Raw genomic sequence first — 16,463 nt, 5'->3', positions numbered from 1 at the left:
TTTTTGCTGAACTAAGAATTTATGCGAATTAGATAAATTACAATTTCATGTACTTGATTAGAAGAAAAAAAAAAGGTGAAAGGAAGGACGGAAATCGAGATTTTATCAAAAAGAAAATGAGGAAATTAGATTACTTTTTTTTTTGTTTGTCTTATCTTTAGCTTTTCAAGAATCGAATCCCGCACTTACGATGCTAGCGTCCGCACCCTCCAATCTTTTTATCAGCAAAGCCGCATGCCCATTGATCGAGAATTAGATTCCGAACGACTCAAAAGTGTTGTTGTATATCTTTAAAAAAAAAAAAATCTACTTGATGTCTCAAGATAATATTGTATTTTTCCGAACAAATATGGAAATAAATATATTTGGAAAGAAAACTCCTTCCACCGACCGACGTGCACAAGTCTAACAAAAAGACCAGACAAACAAAAAAAGAAAGAGCAGAGAAAATCCAAAGCCCACTAGATTTACGAGCCACGTCACCCAACATTTCCTCCTAATTAAATTTAATTAGAAAATTCAAAAAAATGTTGGTGACTCGGGGAATACCAGAAAAGGTCCCAGGGGGGGCATTCCGGTCATTTCGCCCGCAACGGGGGGAAACTGGCTCAATCATGGTCTGAAGGAGCTTGAAGCAACACAGCGACTGTGGGTGGGACTCTTTCCTTCCTCGGAAAGCAGAATCAAGAAATTGCCTTTCGTTCTTCGCCAACCTTTCAGCCTCTCTCACTGTTGAAATCTCGGCGATTTTTTTTTTCTTTTCGTGATTCTTGTGTTCTTCGTCCCTCCGAATCTTGGGTGGGAACCCGATCTTCCGCGTTGTTCGAAAGAGCGCGGCTTTTGTGTTCCGCGTTCCAATTCGAGCTTGTGTTGGGCTGAAAGATCTGAGCTCCAGCTGCTTCGCCAGTTACCCGAGGCGTCGACTGAATCTTTTTCGGGTTCTGGGTCTAGCTCCTGGGCGGAAGATGTCCAAGCGGGGTTACAAGCTGCGTATCCTTCTTGCGCTGTTTTGGATTGCTCCTCTGTTTTGCGGGTTCCGTTCTTCTTGTTCGAGCTTTGAGGTTGTCGTTTGATGTCTAGTGTTGCTTCGCGGGTGCTACAGTGTTTAGAGTTTTGGTTCTGGAGATCTACGCGGATTTTATTTGATGGGCAAGTCGCCGTAGTTCGATGCGCTTTTGTAATTTCTCGGAAAGGTTGAGATTTGATTTCAAAGTGGCTGATGAACTAAGTCTCTCTTTAGGGTCAGAAAATAGAACGATAGCTTTTTTCTTTTTTGCAGTCTGAAAATTCATGGAGGTTAGGATGTGTTTGGAATTCTTTTGATAGGTTGGATGTGTTTATAGTTCTATTGACCAGGGGATGGACGGAAAGAAGGAAAGATATAACTAAGAAGATTCATCAATGCTGGGAGATTTGTGTTAAGGGTAGTTCTTGGTTGCTATAGCCCTCGTTAGGAAAAATGAGGAGTCGCTTGTTTCTAAATCTGATGGCCTTGGTGATAGTCGTGATTATTAGTATGCTTTTCCTATGCAGATTTTCGGTTTTTGTGTGGTGGATAAAAGGATGTGTCACTTGTTGGGCGGATTTGTTTCCTTTGACTCAGCTTTTGTGCAGAGGAATTTGTAGCCCATCCGTCGAATGTCAACTGTCTCAGTATCGGAAAGAAGGCGTGCCGGCTTTTTCTTACTGGTGGAGATGACTACAAAGTCAATCTATGGGCCGTTGGCAAACCGAATTCCTTAATGGTTAGTCTAGTTAGCGTTTTATCTTGCCTTTCCTTTTTCTTGTAATTGAAGTGCTGCTCAATGAGTTCTTTGGATTGCGAATTTGGAAGGCTACTTCTTAGGTAACTAGTTCTATGGTTACTTGTAAACGAATGTCCTTAGGCAGAATTAGCGCTGATGCTAACTCTTAAGTGCAGTCATGTCCTTCTGTGTAACTGTTGTTCACGCGAATTGTTGTGAAAATTTGAAATTAATTCGATGACCTAAAATTTGGAAGAGACCGAATTAGTGTTGGCAACATCTGCTTGTAAGAGTGATTAATAATGTTTTTATGCTCAACAATGCAGAGCCTTTGTGGTCATACAAATCCTGTAGAATCCGTAGCCTTTGATTCTGCAGAAGTGTTGGTGCTTGCTGGAGCTTCTTCTGGTGTCATTAAGCTGTGGGACTTGGAAGAGGCAAAGAGTAAGTTGATAAATTTCTTGGATAGTCGAGCATTTGAATTATCACTTGTTTGAATAAGAAACCTAGATATGCACCCACTTGATCACAAGGGAGAGTCCATTGCATGTATGGCTGAGTCATTTTTGTTTGTTAGTAAATATCAATTCACTTTTAATTACTCTTGAAGTGTAGTGGTTCGTGGTCTTACTGGACACAGATCCAATTGCACCGCTATGGAATTCCATCCCTTTGGAGAATTCTTTGCATCTGGTTCTGCCGACACAAACCTAAAGATCTGGGATATCAGAAAAAAAGGATGTATACACACATACAAGGGTCATACTCGAGGCATTAGCACCATCAGATTCACTCCTGATGGTCGCTGGGTTGTTTCAGGGGGATATGATAATGTTGTGAAGGTAATTTGGTTACCCTGTGCAGCGCGGCCTTTGGCAAGATTGTTCTGTTCCTTTGTTGAGTAAAGCATTTTACTGTTCATACAGGTGTGGGATCTAACTGCTGGAAAGCTTTTGCATGATTTTAAGTTCCATGAAAATCATATCCGATCTATGGATTTCCATCCCCTGGAGTTCCTCCTTGCTACAGGTAATTCTCTGATTTAATTACGCTCTGAGATTTGTTGATTGCATTAAGGGCAATAAAACGTTACTTTTGGTTATGACATTAATTAAGCATAATTTGGTTAACATGATGGTGGGAAAAGTAGAGTACAATACTTTGGATTATGTAAAGAGTGCCCTTAGGGGACTTGAATACCATCTGCATTTGACCTTTGGATGAGTAAACCTTTAGTTGCATAGGTCAATCCAACGAACTGTTATGATTCTCCAATCCTTTTTCACTTTTCACTAGTGTCCTTCTTATTTGTGAAATCCAGTCTGTCTCATTTTCATGCTCCTTGTTTCTCCCTTCTTACTAGTTTGTGACAGTGTAAATACTCTTTTGGATTTGTTCATACTTCTGATTTCTGGTAATCTAATACAGATTCCTTGTCCAGGTTCGGCAGATAGAACTGTTAAATTCTGGGACTTGGAAACATTTGAACTAATTGGATCTTCCAGACCTGAGGTATATAACGGCTTGGTTTCTTGGAATTAGCAATTTCTTTTTTATTTAGGTATTTAGGATTTTTCTACTCCCTGCTTTCCAGTCAGAATATTTCGTAATAATAAGTTGTGAATTGTCCTTTGTCATATATGTGAAAACTTACCTGGAATTTTTTCTCATAATTGATATGCTTGTATTTAGACTGAACCCTCTGGAATCTCTCATCTTTTATAATGATCATAGGTTCCTGAACATCCTTGGGTTTCCCTTGCTTCATGAGTGAATTTTAACTGTTTGTTTCAGGCCACAGGAGTACGTGCAATCACCTTCCATCCTGATGGGAGGACCTTATTCTGTGGTTTGGAGGATAGCTTAAAGGTTTGAAATGTCCTAATTATGAACTTTTTTACATGTTGGAGATGCTGGCATGTGACATCTTGCTTGGTAATTGTAGGTTTACTCCTGGGAGCCTGTAATCTGCCATGATGCTGTTGACATGGGATGGTCAGCGCTTGCTGATATTTGTATTCATGACGGAAAATTCTTGGGTTGCTCATACTACCAAAATTCTGTTGGTGTTTGGGTAGCGGATGCATCAGTAGTCACTAGTTACCTTCATCTTTCTTACACTAGAATTCCACCTTTTTTTTTTTTGTAAAGATGGATTTTTCCTATTTGTACAAGTTCATTAGTTCAGATGAATTTTTCTCTGATGATGGTACATCCTCTTTTCAGCTTATTGAGCCTTATGGAGCTAATTTAAAGCCTCAGCAGAAGGATTTTGGGGATAATGAAATTGAACACCAAGAAAGTCGTTCCTCAGCTAAAGTAGGGACCACCGTAAGATCGACTTCAATCGGACGCTGCGCCTCTCCGGACTATGACACCAAAGAGATAAAGAATATATATGTGGATAGTAAGTTGTTTTTGTGTACATTTATGATACTATCAAATTCATATATCAAATATGTTGGCACATGGTCCTGTGCAAAGTAGTGGACATTTAATGGCCCATACTACTGAATGGAATGTAGATATACGGTGCTGATCTGATGAGGGTCAGGAGAAAGACTGTAGCTGCATGATCATAAGTAGATTTTGAGCCTCTAACACAAGCGTTTCGAGTGTGATTGGGTTCACCGTCAAGTACCTTGTGAAAAGTGGAAGACTATCTTATTCTTCCTGTTGTTCTATTCTATTGTCAGCCATAAATCTTTGCATTGAATGTATACAAGGTTTTCCTGAGCAAGTTACTTTCTAGTCATTGGAGTTCACAAAAGAAGTTTGACCTTGAATATGAAACTGACTCTGACTTGTGTAAAGGATAAGTAGTCCTTGAATTTGGTTTTTTGCACGTCTGTTCCTCAATAATATACAAAGCTCTGAGGGTCTGACTTTTTGAAGCTGCGTCTTCAGTCATTGATGCTCCAATTTTTTTTCTGGACACTTCTTCCAGAGAATTTCTCTATGCCAGAGACTTGAATCCTGCCCATCCTCTTCCTGGAAGACAGAAATTTGCTGGCTTTCAGTGGCATCATTTTTGGCCCACGATTTCAACTCTTCTTCCTGCACAAAGCACCAACTCTGTTAGGGTGTTTAGTGTCCCACTTCATTGATGGCTCTTTGATGAGATCCAAGCTGATTTAGGTCCCAGATCATTTAAGAGTACTGTTAATATGATACGCGTATAAGGCATATTACTTCCCCCACCTTTACAGGTGGAGCTTCTTTTAGCATAATCGTGTAGTGCATGTATTATTACTGAACACTGGTTTACATTTTAAGGTATTTTATCTTGTTATTGATGTGTTACTCCATCTTCTTTGTGCAGCTGCTAGTGGAAATCCTGTTTCTTCACAGCTTGTTGGTACCAATAACTCTGTGAAAGAGATTCAATCGCTGGATTCTGAGGACACCCCTAATTTGACACTACAGAGGCAGGGCTTGGTAACAGAAACATCAGATAACTTAAGTGCGCAGGTTCCTACTAAAACTTATACCGCACCTAAAGCTGTTAGTAGGGACAGTCCTGATGGAAAAGACTCATCTCGAAGAGAATCTATTACTTTTTCAAGGACTAAGCCGGGCATGTTGCTCAAGCCTGCTCATTCAAGGAGGCTGTCGAGTACCAAATATGATGTCGACAGGTTATCAGCATGTGCTGAAACTGGAGTGCTTAGCAGTGGAAAAAGTGGTTCTGAAAGTCTTGTAGATTCATTTTCGAAGAAACTTGCACCTGAAGATGGAGCAAGAGATGGCTGTGAAGACAATCATTCGAGTATCAAGAATGTCTCTGAGGAAACTGAAAAAGTGCCACCACTGCAGACACCTAAAACAGAAAAGTGTAAGCAATATCTCTTGAATATTGATGGTTCATTATTGGGTCGTCTCCACAACTCGGCCTAATAATATTTTTTGCAGTACTTGTTACGATGAGTGACTAACGGGAAATTGTCACCATATTGTTTCCCATACTTATGAGTCCTCTTCATTTTCTCTGAAGAATTTTAAGCAAATCATTGCTTTGACAGTTTCTGCAGTTTAACAAAATTATGATTTTACAATGCTGGTAACTATTGCTCTGAGACCATGGTTGTTCATGTCATTTCTAATGCAGTTCTTACATCCACTGATTTTAACATGGGGCATAGAAGTATGAAAGCATATCTAGAAATTAGTCTATGCATAATTTTTATTGTTAAAGATACAGCAGTTGCTTCTTTTGAAAGTATTTGTGTCATAGTGCATAGTTTTGTGTGAGACTCAGATGCCATTTTGTGAACTAGATCTGAAAATCTGCTGACATAGATTTGTTATTGTGTTCAAGGTGACCAACCTGTCAGTTTCAAAGAAGGAATCAACTCTGTCAAGTTTGTCAATGGAGGTTAGCTGCTGCTTGCCCATTTGGTTTAACTCCTAGTAACTATTGAATAAAACTGACCATTTTCCCTCAAACTTTGTTTTGACAGTTGCAGTTGTGCCAGGCCGAACACGCACTTTAGTTGAGAAGTTTGAAAAAAGAGATAAAATGAACAGTATTGAAGATCAATCAATCAATACACCTCCTGGAATGTCTGCATTGGATAAAACCCCTCCCTCTCTGGCAGAAAACGTGGAAAAGAGTGACAGATTAAACATCCTCGAACAAAAGGCAACAAGTATGTCTTCTCGTATCGTAGCCACTGAGGATAGAACACCTGTTACTCTTGTTCACGACTTAAGAAAAGATGGATTTAATGGTACTGCAGATCAGTCAACTGTAATGGCTCCTCAAAGTGAATTATCAGCTGATGAATCAAGTAAAACTCCTCCATTGCCGGTTGAGGATTTGAAAATTCATCATGGATTGAATGTCAGTGAAGATAAGGCAAGTAGTTTGTCTTCTGAGACAGTATCAGAGGAGGATAGCAAACGCTCTACTCTTATTCGCAACTTCCGCAGGGGAGACAGATACAAAAGTACTGAAGGTCGATCCCCTGTAATGGCTCCTCAAAGAAAACTACCAACAGATGAAGCAAGCAAAACTTCTGCTTTGCCGATTGAGGATGTGGAAATCAAAGGTGGATTGAACGCGAGTGAAGATAAGGCAACTAGTTTCTCTTCTCGTGCTTCACCAGGGGACGATAGAGCACCCTCCACTCTTGTTCGCAGTGTTCGCAGAAGAGACAAATTTAGAAATACTGATGATACAAACACTGTAATGGTTCGTCAAAGAGGATTATCGACAGATGAAGCATCAATTGTTTCGGTCGAGAGGGTTGAAAGGAGACAATTATCTAACTACATAGAGAACCCGCTAAATAATGTGGCTCCTCAACCTATACCGCCAACAACAACGGTATAACTCTAACCCTTTTGAAACAGTTTAAGTGGTTAGCACCTAGCTGATGATAGTGGGTTTTGTATCATGTTTTTCAACTTACAGAGTGGGGAACATCATTTTATGGGAAGGGAGTCAGACTCGGTTAACCACGAGGATGTCACTGAAGTTCTACTGGGAAATCATGAAGTTCTCTTAAGTACTCTCCGTTCTCGCTTGACAAAACTACAGGTAATTTAGCTGTTTTGAATATTTACATAGTCGAGTAATTTATATTGCCTGTCACTATATACTTTCATTTTGTATGTTGGCTTCCTTAAGCTGTAGCTATTCATCTGATTACCAGTTTTTATTTCCCACCACTATCATACGACTTGTTGGGTAGGGTTAGGTCTGCTAGTAAGGGTTGCAATTATGTTAGCACCATTGCTAATAACCTAGGAGACATAATATTAGTGGAAGGTATAGCAGTTGCAGCAAAGAGTGATAACCTTATGCTTCTAAATTCTAATGCGTAAATCAAATCACTGAATGGACAGTTCAGAAGTCATAGAAAAGGGCATCTTTGACTGACTATTTGTTACTTTGTTATTTGCACTTCTACTTGGTAGTTGCCTTGACAATTTTTTCATGTATTTCCAGGTAGTCCGGCATTTCTTTGAAAGGAAAGATATAAAAGGTGCTATCAATGCCTTGAGGAGGTTGCCAGATCATTCTGTGGGTATCATCATATGCATGTTTGTCCTAGGATCCTTGCTATATGATAATTTCCTTTATTTTTCTGAGACACGTGATCGTGCTACTGGTGCAGGTGCAAGCAGATGTAATCAGCATTCTTATGGAAAAAATGGAGATGCTGAACTTAGGTTTATTTTCTTGCTTGCTTCCCGTGCTTGTGGGTTTACTGGATAGCAAAGTAGAAAGGTAGTGTGGTTATATATGTGCTGCTCAGCTTAGTTATGCTGCTAGACGTAGTTATCTGTTTGAAATGGTGTTTTTGCCATCTAATTGCTGGAACTGTACAATGGGAGTTATGCATGCTCATAGTATCTATAAAGGAGTAATGACATGATTCTGGAGCATTAGTTATTGTAGTTTTAGAACTTTAACACAATTCGTCATTCTCATGTGTATTTAACTTTTGGTACTCTAACTGGTTTACTTACTGAAGGCGTCTTGATGCACTGAACTCTTGATTTGTTCTTATATGTTGCAAGTCTGGCGCTGAAAGTTCTCTTTTTATGGGTTGATGGCCTTTCAATCAGCAGTGTCACTGAGATACTTGATATAGATTATGTACATTTTTCAGTGATAGCGAGTCTCTGGACTTGGTGGTATTCATTCCTCTAACTGATTTGACTTTTTTCCAAATTTTACAGGCACACATGTGTGTCTCTCGAGATGCTACTAAAGCTTGTAGCAGTTTTTGGTTCAGTAGTTCACTCCACAGTTTCTGCACCTCCAACTGTTGGTGTTGATCTACATGCTGAGCAAAGGTTTTCTTCGTTGGACTTGGGCACTTTATATCACTCATTTGGCTGTGTTCTGGTAGGATCATTTGAGTGCTGGGTACTGACAAATTTGAATACTTGATCTCAGGCTAGAGTGCTGCACCCAGTGTTTTACAGAGCTGCAAAAGATCCAAAAAGTTCTCCCTTTACTTGTGAGGTAGGCCTGTTGGGAGTTGATGAAGTTTGTTTCATCCCTTGGAAAATGCGTGACCACTGTTTCATAAATATCAGGACCATCTTTTGTTTCTGATGTATTGCATGATGTCTTGTCTTTGGAATCTGGTTGATAAAATCATGAGGAGTGTTGGTTAAGATTATATGATTAACCCTCTGTTATGATGATGGGATCTTAGTTTGGCAATGTCAACACAACACCATGTCCAGATATGTGAAAATGGGTTATTGAGAGATTTGTCAACTTTGAAATGATAAGTTAAATGAGCAAGTTTTAGTTCTGACGCACCCACATGATCAATATGAACCTGGTATTGTGAGGTGAAAACAGAATGGCGACAGATAAATTTGATTTGCTTTTGTTCTCCTTTTTCGATCCTTTATGATTGAAACTGGAAAATGCCCTTTGCTCATTCATTGATTCCCACTTGGAGTTAGGATGTAAACATCTCTGTTGCTTCTATTGCAGGAGAGGTGGTTTAATTGCAAAAAGTGCTCAAGAATTGAATTTAGTCCTTCAACAATGCTAATGGACCATACCATCTGCATCCCGTTGCTGCTTACCTGTGAAGACCAGTTTGGATGACTCCTAACAGAATACTCGTGTATATGATGCTGTCCATCCTTGACTTGGAGTTTGGCTTTAGGACTACTGATTTTGCCACTTCAGTCGATCAATTTTGCTTGGTTTCTCATGAGGCAAATACCCGAGCACTACGTGCATGGAGATTAAGCTTGAAGACTCAATAGGTCTTGCTTGGGGAATGACTCCATGATATTCTGAAAGAGTAGGGTCTCTCAATTCTTTGATTCTGTATTATGGTGTATCTTTTGTATCTTCTATCTGCGCACTTCGCACGTATAGTGAAAATCCTCTTCGTTCATCATAACTGAAAGAGCTTGTCTTCTGTGCATCTCGGTTGTTAGAATTACACTTTAAAATGAAGGTGCAATTGTATCTTATAAAAGATCAGATCGTCTTAGCTTACCAACTCATTATAAGAATCACTTTTATCCTGGACACATTGGGTCCATTGCTAAAGGATTCCTGCAAATGTGAGTTGAAAGAAGGTGGTGAGCCACAAGGATTTGAGTGTCTCTAGCTTATTAGGAAATAGTTTCCAGTGAGAATGAGCGTAAAAAGTGGTGCATCTGAGAATGAGCACAGCGGAGGTACATGGTGAGGTTGATGTTGCTATTTCACTTTGCATTCTGGAATGTAACTTTCGGAAATTTTCAGTGTCGATGAGAGTCTAGAGGACCGCCCTGTCATCGGAGGCAACAAATTCGAAGACACGGGTTGGTGCTCGCTGCTGGAACCTGAAGATTAAACCCCTTCTACCGGTGCACACAAGCTGGACCACGTACCTCCTTGTTGACTAAACCATTCTCTTAGATAAAATTGACTGTTCAATGTTCAATTACTGCACCCTACGTGAACCTGAGGATGACAAACTTGGTCACATCCCCAAATGAATAGTACCAAAAGTTCTGTACCATTTGAAGATCACAATGCTATGTGAAAGATTTCACTTATTTTTTTCATAAATGTTAAAAGAGAGTTCAAACCGAGATCCAGTTGAGTTGCTGCAATCAACCTGGGAATGCGTTTTCGTTGCAGATTTGCGGAAACTATTCGCATTACAAACCTGAAAACACCTGGAAAACTGCACAGAATGAATGCTATACATGCATGATTAACTTGAATTTCGAGAGTGATATCGGCTTTCTGTATTTATGTAGAAGCTGACAATGTAGGCCATCCATTCCAGAGTAGCAAAATTCCCACAAAAAATAAAAAATCTCTTTATTTATCATCTATAAAACAAATCTCCTCTAATTCTTTCTTGTCATTCTGTTGACGGATTCCCAAAATAGAAAACTGAAATTAACAACCTTTAGCCATAGAACACCAATAACTTATCCTCCAAGAAAGGAAAAACCAGAAAAAGGTTTTTAAGAAAAAAACCAAAATCACAGAGCTCACATAACCTTCATATCAAAACCCAAAATCACATAGCTCATATAACCTTGATCTCTCTCTCTCTCTCTCTCTCTCTCTCTCTCCGGAAACCTGCTTTCCTGTTTCAAAAAGAAAAAAAAAAAGACAGTTTGGCTTGTAAGCTTTGTCAAACCTTTCTTCATCTTCTGAGGCTCGAGGTTTTTAATTAGGCGGGTTGAGTCGGAGCGGTCTTGAATGATCTTTGCATAATGATCATATGTATTCATTCGATTGCCGACTTGAATGAAATAGGCGGGCTTTGTTGTTTCGGCACCGACCACGGCCGGGGCAAATGAGATTGGAGAACAGAAGTGGAGGATATTCTATCACAGCACATGCGCATTGGGGTCGAAGATGATGGAGATAGGGAGGTGGAGCACGTGGGATGAACTTTTGCTCGGAGGCGCCGTGCTCCGGCACGGGACCGGAGATTGGGACCGGGTCGCATCGGAGCTGCGAGCCCGAATCGTTTGGCCGTGTGAAATCACCCCTAAGGTCAAACTATTTCTTTTTCCCTTAGCTCCTACAATAACATATGTTATATGTGATATTTTTACTTCTAGGGTTTACCAACTCATGTTCCCTGGGAATTCTCTCTGCTTAGTTTCCTCATAGATTGTAATTGCCGTGTCATTTTAGCTTGTGTACACCAATAAGGAAGATAAAGAAGAAACCATTTAAAAAGGAAATGCTATATTCCATGTTTGGTCTTTTCCTGTTTGGGTTGTATTTCCCTTTTCATTTTTGTTGACCGAATCTTCGTTAAATTAGCATGATTTTCTTAATAAAAATTTGGGGCACGTGACATTACTCTTTCACTAATTTATTTCTTTCTTTTTTTTCATACTTATTCAACAAATCTAGATTTTTTAATCTTTGGCAATTTAAATTTGACGCGTCGATGCACGCTTTTCGAGACTTGCCGGTCTTCACTTTTGACAAGCATGTTGGGCTAATTATTTCACTAGGATATTAGACAAAACTCTCTCAATTTCGGTGGTAATAATGTGTTTGCCCCTAAATTTGCTGCATATTATCGCCCTAGACATTCATTTTGTTGCAACAGTTAACCCTCAAATTGTTATCTCTAATATGATGTACAATTCACATAACTTTTTAGGAGTAAAGGTGTATGATTATCTTATATTTTGGAAGAAAATTTTCATTTTACCTTAATTGCGTGAAAAATATAAAAACAATAACAAATGGAGAAAATAAGTTAACTGAAACATTAGTAATAGAGAAAAATATTAAGAACAATACTGAAACATAACAAAAAAAAATATGAATAGAATGTTAAACCTAAATAAGATATTTTAGCAATGACCAAAAAAAGAAGAAGAAGATATTTTAGCAAAAATAAATGTAATTAAATAATTAAAAGGGAAAAGACCTCGATAACAAAAACTTCAAATTCTAAAATTGGATATTCATTTAGCATTTTTCAATGGTTGATTAATGTAAAAAAATGTTCAATCAATAAAATTATTTAAAAAATCACCTTAGATTTCATTAATTTTTTTGTTGGGATGAGAACATCATTTCTCTCTATGTTATTTTGTATGCATTATTAACAAATCATTCTTCACATTAATTAACCATTTAAAAGTACATAATGAGTAACTAATTATTTTCATTTGGACTTTTTGTTATTGATCCTTTTTTTAATTACTTAATTTGCTTTTCTTTTTCTTTTTCTTTTTCTTAAATTTCTTCTTTCGTCCATTAAAGTGGATAAATTCGTTATTCTTTTCATCTAATATTATTTTTCGATTTTTGCCTTATCAATTATTGGTGTTTTAATTTATTTATTTATCCTTTCAAAATGAGATAAAAATGAACTGTTGCCCCTTAAAAGTCACGTGTAATGCACATACCAATGGAACAAATTTAGGGGGTTAACGGCTATAACACAATGAAAGTTTAGGAAATCACAAAAAACAAGAGTTGTAGCAAATGCACAAAAGCTTGTACTCGGTTCGTTTAGCAGAAAATGAATGATGTGAAAAATATTTTCCTAAAAATGATAGTTTGAATCGCTAAAAATAATTAGTCGATGGAAAAAAAAAATATTGACAATAATTAATGTCTAAATATTTTCGTGGACGATAAAAATATTTTCATTTATTCATCTTTATAAACGATACAAGCAATTATTTTAAAGAAAGTATTTTCTAAATCAATCATTTTTGGCAAAACAAATGGGGCATTAAATCAAACTCGTTGATTCCAACAAATCTTAATGAGTAACGTTATAAGAATTACAAGAGCAAATACGTACACCCGGGATTTCTTTAGCTTATCCAAACAGTAGGCGAGACGCATCATAAAACATAGATAAAGGTGCAGATTCAGTGGCCCATAGGTGCATTACCCATCCTTCTACTGGTGCAAAAAGAAGTTCACCATCTTCTGCAAGAGCTATCGATGAGATTGCTACCGATATGTTAAAATGAAAATCCGACGCTACAATGCAGGTTTGCAAAGCCAAGTATGAGGACCTGCAACGGCGATTCTCGGGGCGCACGTAAGTAGAGCTCTTTCCTTTCTCGAAGGACATCGCGACGTACCCTTGTTTCTGCAACCTTAAGGGGCGGACAGTAGCTAGGGTTATATAAGAACCTACAATGGCATCTCCATTATGGTTGCTCTTTGGTTGTGGACTCATGCTTTTCATGTTTCTGTTTTAGAGCTTGGTTCGAAGAATTACGAGAACAACGAATCGCGGAGTTGAGGCGAGCCTTAGAGCAATCTGAAAGCTCCATTGGGTCAGCTATCTGATCTTTTTGGTTTATCTTGTTGTGCATCCATTGCTTTTGAAGGGAAATTAAGGACATGGAATGTGTAAGAACCGCTATTACCGAAATATGTTGAGCTCTAGATTGAGGTAGAGGGTTACGTCAATGTATGAATTAAACTTGGCCTGCTTTGTTTTCGCAAGAAGCCTGTTGTTTCAACCATCTAAGTTTTTTGGACATCGATACTCGCCTTTGAATCGATGTATGGCGAGTTCGACTGAGGGAATATTATGTGTCTCTCATTCCGTTGTTCTTTATTTATGGACTCATGCTTTTCTCTGTCAGGACTCTGGAATTGAAGATCGAATATCTCAAGGCAGAGAGCGGACCTTATTCCAATGTCGATTATGACTCCAGCCGGACAGTATCGGTTGTACCAGTTCAGAACTCATATGGAGCTAAATCATATCGAAGGCAGACACTGGAAGGTGCGCTCTCAGATAGCCTCACTCAAGAAGTCTCTGCTAACTCCTCATCAGATGGTCGCGTTCAGCTTTCACTTTCAGCTGACGAGAAGAAGACTAAGCCTGGTATTCCCAAGTCGTCTAAGCGAGACAAGGATCGCAAGATCGATATGAAGCTTCAGGAGCTATGCAGAGGTCAAGGTGGCTTCCTTAAGAAGAAGAGAGGCCTGAGAAAAAGGAAGAATTGTGTCGTGCAAATCAAAGAAGGGAGTGTAGGAGAAAGCCAATTCATGGGCCCGGCCGATGTTTCGACGGATTCTCAGAGTCGTAGAGGTCGGAGGAAGGAGACCGTCAACGATCTGATGAGGATCTACGATTCTGTCGTGGAGCACAAGAGCGCCAACATATTCTATCGCCGACTTAATTGCCAGGTAAAGTTCACATTCGATGCATAATTCGAAGCCAGCTCTTATCGATGTTCACCCACAAATCCTACTTCAATCAATTTGAATCCTACTTCTGAATTCTCGTCATCCTATCGAGTTTACATAGCGCTTTTACTGTGACTGTATATGAAACTCCTCTATGATTTCTCTGATACCCATGTCATCTCTAGGAACTCTAGGACTAGTCATGCAATGCAGTAAGAACAATAAAAACATGCGTCTGACTGAGACATGTCCTATTGAATTCATCTGTCACAGAAGAGAGGAAGATACAAGAGATTGATCCGCCAACACATGGATTTTCACACCATAAGATCAAGAATAACGGGCCTCACCGTAACGTCTTCCACTGAAGTATTCCGAGATCTTTTGCTCCTCGCGAACAACTCATTGGTCTTCTACTCCAGAAGGACAAGGGAGCACAAGTCTGCGTTACTCCTGAGAGACATTGTCACCCAAAAGCTGAGGCAACACTACAAAGGATCCAATTTCGTCCACACCGAAACTCCGGTCAGGCCTCGAAGCACCGTTCGTCGCGGGGCGCACAAATTGCCCCCGAGGGCTTCGAATGCCAATAACACGGTTTGGACAGCATCAATAGGAAGCAAGAGTGCAGGCAACTCCGACTCCTCGCCATCGGCGGAGTCTTCGGCTATTGGCAAGAGAAGTTCGATCACGAATTGGCGGCGAAAACGTAAAAATACAAGTGATGCCCCGAGAGCTGTGAGGTCTAATAGGGGAAGAAAGAGAGTCAGGACAAGGTGAACAAGTACATGTAAAATAGTTTCTTCTTTAGTATGATGGACTTAGATGCAAATATTTGTAGGTTCAGGGTCTTTTTGTAGTACATGTATTATGCTTCTTTCGTCTCCTGTTATTTTGGGTTCCTAATCCAATTGGAACAATAGGCTTTAACGTTGCTGTTGATGTACATTCATGTAAGTCTTCCTTGGAAAAGCAAACTCTATTTATGTCATTTTGATAAATGTTGGTTTGAAAAAACGCTTGGTTAACTTACCAATAATTAAGGTTAAAAAAAAGATTAATACCACAAAAATTTCAAACCAAGTACATTTTTAACAAATTTACCCCAAACTATTTTTTTTTACCATCGAAAATCTTAAATTGGTACACTTGTGATAAATTTACCTCAAACCGATACACCCGTGACAAATTTACCCTTCTTTAGCTTCCATTAAATTTTAACGTCAAATTGCTAAGTTATATGACACATGACAGTTGACGAGTGTATCCATTTGAAGTTTTTATCCTTTGTTTATCACATGTTTATGAATTTGAAATTTTCGTAATATTAAATCAATTTAATGGAAACTAACAAAGGTAAATTTGTCACAAGTATATCGGTTTGAGGTAATTTTGTTACGGTTGTACTAGTTTGGGATTTTTTGTGGTAAAAAAAATAGTTTGCGGTAAATTTATGAAAGGTGTATCAATTTGAAATTTTACATGATCAAAAAAATTGTTTGAGGTAAATTTGGTGTACCATGTCATTATATGTACTAGTTTGGTGTTTTTTGTGGTATTAACCCTAGAAATAATTACCAATAATTTTTCCGACCAAAAAAGACGCTTACCAATAATTCTTAAATTACCAACTTATTTTGGTAATCAACTCTCATTTGAGTTACTTAACAATATTCAATTATTTTTTTCTTTTTTGATTTGCAGACTTTTTCTATTGAGTTAAAAAAATTTTACTTGACTTGGTTAACAACTCCATACATATACAAATACTATCACTAAGCTAAATTGGCGTGATTCGACAAGCTTCATCCCAATAAATTATCACTCAATATTCAATTATCAACTCTCATTTTAGAAAAAAATTGGTGATCGCTCTAATTAAGGTTGGCAATTTCTTAGAAGAGTTGGTAAGTTCAACATGTTGATAAGAAAGGAAATTAAAAGTTGGTATTTTAATGGAAAAGTAGGTAAGTTCGGGAAGAAACAAATAAATGGTTTTAACCAATTTGAACAAGAGTTAAATCGAAACTAGTTGATAACTTGATGGGATCAGTTTAAAGTTGGCAAGTCCATATATGAACTTATTA

The 16,463-nt window shown here is 38.4% G+C and overlaps 2 protein-coding genes across 5 annotated transcripts; both read left to right on the top strand.

Annotated features, from left to right (window-relative positions):
- The first annotated feature begins 625 nt into the window (after positions 1-625).
- LOC115750413 (katanin p80 WD40 repeat-containing subunit B1 homolog KTN80.4) lies at positions 626-9,704 on the top strand. Of its 4 annotated transcripts, XM_030687745.2 has the most exons (18): positions 626-990; positions 1,615-1,745; positions 2,072-2,189; positions 2,361-2,587; positions 2,672-2,774; positions 3,187-3,257; positions 3,540-3,614; positions 3,691-3,834; positions 3,972-4,152; positions 5,068-5,580; positions 6,064-6,120; positions 6,206-7,074; positions 7,162-7,287; positions 7,699-7,773; positions 7,868-7,980; positions 8,436-8,552; positions 8,656-8,724; positions 9,211-9,704. In XM_030687745.2, the coding sequence occupies exons 1-18, from the start codon at positions 966-968 to the stop codon at positions 9,269-9,271; spliced, it is 3,075 nt and encodes a 1,024-aa protein (XP_030543605.1). In that variant the 5' UTR covers positions 626-965; the 3' UTR covers positions 9,272-9,704. The 4 variants fall into 4 exon arrangements, with proteins under 4 accessions (XP_030543605.1, XP_030543607.1, XP_030543606.1 ...); XM_030687747.2 differs by lacking the exon at positions 626-990 and having other exon boundaries at positions 1,724-1,745; positions 2,386-2,587; XM_030687746.1 differs by lacking the exons at positions 626-990; positions 1,615-1,745 and having other exon boundaries at positions 2,356-2,587.
- A 723-nt stretch (positions 9,705-10,427) lies between these two features.
- On the top strand, positions 10,428-15,377 carry LOC115750416. The gene is made up of 5 exons (XM_030687752.2): positions 10,428-11,238; positions 13,221-13,270; positions 13,434-13,511; positions 13,827-14,376; positions 14,650-15,377. The coding sequence occupies exons 1-5, from the start codon at positions 11,098-11,100 to the stop codon at positions 15,154-15,156; spliced, it is 1,326 nt and encodes a 441-aa protein (XP_030543612.2). The 5' UTR covers positions 10,428-11,097; the 3' UTR covers positions 15,157-15,377.
- The last annotated feature ends 1,086 nt before the right edge of the window (positions 15,378-16,463 follow it).

The sequence above is a fragment of the Rhodamnia argentea genome, chromosome 3 (assembly GCF_020921035.1).
Source record: "Rhodamnia argentea isolate NSW1041297 chromosome 3, ASM2092103v1, whole genome shotgun sequence".
In the NCBI taxonomy this organism is placed as follows: domain Eukaryota; kingdom Viridiplantae; phylum Streptophyta; class Magnoliopsida; order Myrtales; family Myrtaceae; genus Rhodamnia; species Rhodamnia argentea.
This window is presented reverse-complemented; position numbering and strand designations above follow the sequence as displayed.